Source organism: Stigmatopora nigra, chromosome 1, assembly GCF_051989575.1.
Source record: "Stigmatopora nigra isolate UIUO_SnigA chromosome 1, RoL_Snig_1.1, whole genome shotgun sequence".
NCBI classification, from domain to species: Eukaryota; Metazoa; Chordata; class Actinopteri; order Syngnathiformes; family Syngnathidae; genus Stigmatopora; species Stigmatopora nigra.
In genome coordinates, this window is record NC_135508.1 from 20,410,799 (window position 1) to 20,417,500 (window position 6,702).

The 6,702-nt window shown below is 43.3% G+C and overlaps 2 protein-coding genes across 3 annotated transcripts in view; both read right to left on the reverse strand.

The window, feature by feature from the left end:
• Positions 1 to 43: 43 nt before the first annotated feature.
• Positions 44 to 4,583, reverse strand: creld1b (CRELD disulfide isomerase 1b). Of its 2 annotated transcripts, none has more exons than XM_077713016.1 (11): positions 4,370 to 4,583; positions 3,733 to 3,857; positions 3,577 to 3,659; positions 3,372 to 3,482; positions 3,200 to 3,291; positions 2,936 to 3,115; positions 2,746 to 2,841; positions 2,589 to 2,672; positions 2,427 to 2,522; positions 1,779 to 1,919; positions 44 to 1,707 (listed from the first exon to the last, which is right to left on the reverse strand). In XM_077713016.1, the coding sequence occupies exons 2-11, from the start codon at positions 3,847 to 3,849 to the stop codon at positions 1,487 to 1,489; spliced, it is 1,221 nt and encodes a 406-aa protein (XP_077569142.1). In that variant the 5' UTR covers positions 3,850 to 3,857; positions 4,370 to 4,583; the 3' UTR covers positions 44 to 1,486. The 2 variants fall into 2 exon arrangements, with proteins under 2 accessions (XP_077569142.1, XP_077569134.1); XM_077713008.1 differs by having other exon boundaries at positions 4,534 to 4,573.
• Positions 4,584 to 5,349: 766 nt separating this feature from the next.
• LOC144193251 (interleukin-17 receptor E) overlaps positions 5,350 to 6,702 on the reverse strand; it is a 7,325-nt gene continuing 5,972 nt past the window's right edge. The window contains exon 17 of the mRNA XM_077712057.1: positions 5,350 to 6,233. Coding sequence (XP_077568183.1) covers positions 5,521 to 6,233 — 713 coding nt within the window. The 3' untranslated portion in view covers positions 5,350 to 5,520. The remainder of the gene's footprint in view (positions 6,234 to 6,702) is intronic.

Below are 6,702 nucleotides of genomic sequence, written 5' to 3' on the forward strand. Positions count from 1 at the left end.
CTTTATGCTGAGCAGCAAAAATATTTTGGACGATTCTACCATATAGATCAACAAAGTATTTACTTGACGTTTGACAAAGGAAAATATCATTTGAGCATCTTGATGATATGACATTTGGTTGATTAAAAAACACAAACAAGATCTTTGATGAAAATAGACGGACCCTTGGAAAAAAAGACAAATGAACACATTAAAACAATGTATGAAAAAAAGTGGTTTTCTATGTGACACCACACACAATGTAGATAACAATTGGAAATCGGGGCCCCAAAACAAAGGGAATAGGTGAACTCAATAAATATGGCTTGCATCATCATTATTACTATAACTGGAAATGCACAAAAAAAATTACGCGGTGGTGTCCTCCAACGAGAAACTGAATCCTTGTTGCCACGTTTGATCTTTAAGGTAGAAAAATTGGCAAAACCAGTAAAGCCTCATTACCATAATGTCTTGGGTTTAACACACATCTGTATATGACTCCACAAAATCACTCATTAAAAAAAAGGTTGTTGTTTTTTTACCTCTACGCTCATGCATTATATGCTGTGGCAATTTAGTTATATTACCACAAAAAAATAAAAGGTTGAAGTCATCATAAATAAAGATTCAGGTTATGACCAATTTCAGAAATGAGTGTTTTACGTTTAGGGTTTTGGACCCCTCCTTGGAAAATGCCACAATATGATAGCAGACATTGCAAGCACACTTAGCAAATGTGTTTGATTAAATGGTGAATGGCTAAGGATTTTATCAATAAATATTTTTTAAAACTAATACAATGAAAGTAATACCATACTTTCAAAAGCCCCATAGGTACCACTGAATGCCCTAAAACCTGAAAATTCTTTCCTTATTTCTCTCATCCTGAATTACATTCTAATTCTTCAATTTTTTTCTGCCAAAATAATTCAGGTTAAAGTAAAATAAATAAATAAATAATGGTACCAATTTACCACCAGGTACCAAAAAAAAATACATTTCATATTCTGTCGATTTTTGCATTTCAGTGTCATGCATAGTTACGAAAAAAGTCCAACGACATTCTGGCTTGAGAAGTGATGAAATACGTAGTCTCTAAGGGGTCTCTAAACTATTCTACAAAGGGTCGCAAGATTTCATCCTAACAAAACAACACCTTTTAGTGTAATTGGTTGTTTTTTTGCTGCTTGTTTTAGCAAGAAATCTTATTGGTTGAATTGGAGACCCCTGATGTAGGCAAAAAAAAAAGAGCTGTCAACATGCAGAGGAATTATTACAGTCTAGTTTTGACCAATCAGTAGTCGTCTTTGCACCCAACAATATGGAGGTAGGATATTTCACTTGTATGCCGTTCAATTGAGTGCAGCGTACTTTTATGTTGTCTTCAAGTTTGCCGGTATCCTCGCCGTATTGTCATCGCTCTCTGACGCCATCACGAGCCGACGCCAGAGCGGGGACGGCGACCGTGGGACGGATGGTCCTCAGTTCCCGCCTGAGCGTGCGGCTAGCGCCCCTTCATGATGCCGTCCAACATATAGTCTCCTTTCTCTGTCAGCCAGTATCCGGCCATGGCGGCCACGCCTCCGATGAAAATAGCCGTGAAGACCATGTCGCCTTTGGCCGCCAGCGTGGCCAGGGCACAGATCACCACGCCAAAGAACATCTGCTGCAGAACCAGGACTTCATCGTCCGTCATGTCGTCAAACAGACCCTTCTCTGGCCCGACTGGAAAGAAAGGATAAACGTTAAATTGGCGGGCGTCATTCGCCGGGGCGGTCGGTCGCCTGCGGACGAACCGGGTGCCTTATTCTCCACGCAGATGCTGTCCCTCCGGATGAAGCCATCGGCGCAGTCGCAGTGGAAGGAGCCCACCTCGTTGATGCAAGCCTCGTTGAGGCCCGGGCATGCCAAGGCTCGCTCGCTACATTCGTCCACATCTGGAAACATTATTTCCACTAATTGTTAAATCAATTGATAAATTGTATTCGACACTGAACAACACCTATTAATTCTTGGTGATAATATTCATTCAAATTGACAGAAAAACGCAAAGACTGATGGGGATTCATTCGTTTTTCACAATGAAAGCAGATGGTTGCAAATGTTTTGAAAAAAAGCAAAGCTGTTTTAAAAAAAATCAATGTTTAAGAGGCAGAAGTTAAGTTTAACATGGATACTATTATAGTCAATGATTATTCACAGCCACTGAGCCATTGTTCCCTGTTTAAATGATTTGGACATTTATCGTCATCAATTTCACGCAATGGGTTAAACACTAAGAAAACTTTACTTGTGGTTGTAACCAGCGTATATTTAAGTTTGTATTCATTTCATTAAGTTTTGTCTTCTACCATAAAGTGAAAGAGCACCAAATTGTTCACCCTTTGGCTAAAAGACACTACCTTAGCAATGCAAAATGTGGAAGAATAAAAGCAAATCCCTACCGAGACACTTGGCTCCTTGCAATTTGTAGCCTCGTGCACATTTTTTACAGCGGGCGGGACCGCTGCCCATGCAGCCCACACAAGATTGGTCGCAGCCTGAAAAGGATACAAAGGTGTAAATGAGCAGTAATTTATTCAAAAAAAAATCTCAGATGATCTTACCTCTGCAGTCATGTGAGCCATCTGTGTTGTGACAGTAAGTGTTGGAAGGACAGCGAGAAAGCTCCGTCCCGCACTCGTCGATGTCTGAACAGAAAAACGAATGCGATGGGATGACGGCGCGTGTCAGAAGCGAGTCGCCGGACGAGCGTCCACTCACCCACGCACTTGTTGTCGTGCAAAATCCAGCCCGCTTTGCATTCCAAGCATTTATAGTCCTCTGGCCCAGAGCACTTCTTGCAAGCGTGGAAGCAGGCTGTGGACGACAGAGACAAAAAGTAGACACTCGTCAAGAATCTGGAAAAATATGTCTTTTCACTAAAAAAAGAAGTCCATCTTAAAGTGGGCACCTGCGCAAGCTCCAGAACTTCCATTGACGCTTTTCTCTCTGTAGTAGCCATCCGCACAGTCGCCGCAAAGTACTCCAGAGTATCCTGGGTCACACACGCACTCGCCATCTCCCAGCCGGGTGCCCTCGCCTTCACAACGACCCAAACCTCCACACACACCGCCCAGGCCCGAAGGACATTCTGTGGGGCAAAATTACATGCACGATAGCGCTTGTGTTTTGACTTCTGGACGACGAGAACAAGGTCAACCGGCTGGCCCACAACCTTTGCAGTGGGCTCCAAAGCGTCCGGGTGGACAGCAGAGTCTCAGCTGGTCGTCGCACAGCCACTCGGAAAGGTCGGGCGCCTCCTCCTGCCTGAAACAATGGTCACATACGAGTTATTTTCCCCATAATTGCGCTCTTAAGTCAAGAAGATGGGCTCCAGTCTCTTTTACCTGTGGAACCACCACGTTTCCACCTGGTCCTCAATCTGCTCCAGCAGTTTGTTGCAATCAAAATCGGACTCCTCGCATGCCGTTTCCACGATCTCCAAGAGGCGGGTCTCGCTGCCAAAGCAAGGTGGGTCATTCAGCAAAAAAATTGCTACGCAAAATCAACTTTCACGTTTGGGCTGGCTCGGTCACAGGAGCGACGACGTACCTGCGTGCGTACTTGGCCAACTTCTCTTCCTCCCAAGCCGTGTTGCCTCCGCCAAAGTTCTTGTTGGCCGTTCTTTCCAAGCCCTGGAAAGAATTACCAAATCAATACCAAGCCACCCGATTACAGCTTGGGACGCCCCCCATCCAGCTGCCATACCTTCAAGAAACTCTCAGCCAGTTTCCGGCAAGTGTGGCACGGCGCCGTTCGGACCGGGACGAGCCAGAGCGTACACAGGAGCGTCAGAGCGCTCCAGAATGACAATCCCCCCCACATCGTGCTTCCTATAGTGAATACAAGTAGGTCAACAAAATGCTCCACTCTTTTGTTGCCATTGACGACAATAGAGATTCATTTTTTTTTCATTCTTCTGCTGTGAAATGAAATTAGTTTGTCACTAGTAGAAGTCAAATTCCTTTGTAACTGTAAGGGCAGCACCGAATTATTTTTGTGCATTCCATTATAAATAATAGTTAACATATAATAATCATATTTTCCCTTATACAATTAATCAAGCGATCAACAAAAAAATGCGCATATTTAGTCACAATGGACCACCATGGTAGGCATCCTCCATTTGATTGACATCTTCCGATGAACACAAGGACTCTGATGAATTTATAGTTTAGGCGTAGCGAACCGGCCAACAGTTTTATAATTTGATTTTAATCTATTTGATCAATAAATGAATAAATAAATAAATAAACTAGGCCGCTGCTGCAGTCCCCTCCTTTTTTGGAGGGGGATCGGCATGTAACATGAACTGAAGGTTAGCCGCAGCGGCTAGTCATGGCACCTGCGGGGTGGGTGGCAGTCTTGAGCCTCGTAGTCGGCGTTCTCGGTGTTGCTCAGCGAGAAGGTTCAACTTTACATTCTGCTGAAAACTACGTCCGCTTCAAACATTTGACAAAAGGTCGACTGGAGTCCTAAGATCGCAAAGGTGCCATAGAGAAGACCTACTGTTCTTTCTGGTGGTCGCTTCGCTGTCAGCTGGCATGAAACCCCGCCCAGAGAGTTGATGTAATGACCAATCAGAGTGTTTTGCGTGTTTATGACGCTACAACCCGGAAATTGCGTTAAAAAGCACATTGAATGGCGCCGTGGGATTGTTTTGAAATAAAGGGGACTGGAGGTAAAAAAATGGTACTGCAACCGGGATCAACCTATTACGTACATACAGCATGTGTTTTCTGCAACCTGCTTGCATTAACATACCGAAAATTTATATTAGTAAAATAACACTAGTTTTTGGAGTTATTTTGGTGCACAAAAACATTTGTTCGCAACATAGATTACTAATTTCAAACAAAGATTCTTCAAACACTTCCAGTTAAAATAAATTGAACATGTATTGTTGTCAATGCAACACACAGAGTGAAGGTATTTATTAAAAAATACCAAAATAAATAACTTGCTTATTTTGACAATGAAGTGAGCAACAATTGGCATTGAACACAAAAGATTTGGCCTCACTTGCAAACAGGGTTCATCACTTAATGTACACAGACAAGATGGCTCTACCCTGAAGGCAAGACAATGGCCCCATACTGTCCAACTATTGCAACTGACAAAACACAACAAATGCCAGACCGTCTTCCATCTTGTAAAATGGTCATAGGAGGTGATCTATATGAGGTTTGTTAAGAGTTGTGTGCCAGGTATAAAGCAATTCTCTTATACTGACATTGCCATTTGGAACACATTCCAACCAGCGAGCCCTTGGAAAACCCTTGTGTGACATAACACAAAGTACTTGGTAAGTCTGGTAAGGAATATTGACTCTTAGTGTTGGGGAGCTCACATCTGCTGATGGAAGGCAAAATCCACATGTGCAACGTGTATGTTCTGAGCTGACCTCAAATAGTCTGAGCAAATGGTAAGTGGAGCTCAGATCCTTGCTGAGAATCCTCATTGACTGCCTGCAAAACCTCCAGCTGACCGGAGCCCTCACCTTTGCTCGGGAGGTAGCTGTGTGCGCAATCTGCGGGCCAACTTCCGAACCAGCCACGTTGTTAGCCATTTGGAAACCAGTCTTGGCCAGCAGTGCCACCCTAACGTCCCCTTTGTTCTCTTCAGTCCTTTGAGCTCCCGGATGAGACCTCCTAAATCTCGAGGTATGCAAAAGCGAGGGACATCGCGAAAAACTTTAGGGATGTTTCCTCTATGTCCCAGTCCACCAAAGTAGACAAAGGCGGCACTTCCGCCTTTGCGCTTCTGCAGCGCCACTTCCAGGCGGTCCAGAGCAGCCTCCAACACTGGTTGGATGATGGCAGAAGGCGACTTCTGCAATGCCAGATCTTCATGATCTTCCAGAAGCTTTCCCTGTCCTCCTGCGTCATGCACCTCATCTTCGCCACCGTGCGTACGCCGCCTCCACTCGCCAAAAGTCCGGTTGGCATCAGGGCTCCAGACGATGAGGACTTTACCACATGCCTCCTGTACAGCCTCCCACTGGCCGTACAGCCAAGGAAGCGGCCCCAGATCCGCTATGCTGGTCCCGGTGCCTGCCTGCCCTTGAGAGCTGGGGGCGCACAGGGCCATGTGGACTGTGGTGCCCAGATCCCCCCGGAGGAGAGAAGCCAGGGCGCGAGAGGCCGAAATGTGAGATGAAAGCTCCGACGAACACACCAGTAACACCGGCCTCTGGATGTACAACCAATCTGCATGCAGGAAAAGAAGGAGAAAATTACAACCTCCTTTCAAACAAGCCTCTGGCCTTCCACAAACCAGGCAATGTGGCTAAATACAACTGAAGAGGGTAATTTACATGTGTACTGATTGGGCACCCCATCCACTTTGGGATATTTTTTTTAGACTTTTAAGTGCGGAGTATGTGAGTAAATATGTGCCGCATTGCATTTGTAAGTTTTTAAAAAAATGTTTTTTCAGAACTGTGAGGCTGATATAGGCTGATATATAATATATATATATATATATATATATATATATATATATATATATATATATATATATATATATATATATATATATATATATATATATATATATATATATATATATATATATATATATATATATATATATATATATATATATATATATATATATATATATATATATATATATATATATATATATATATATATATATATATATATATATATATAT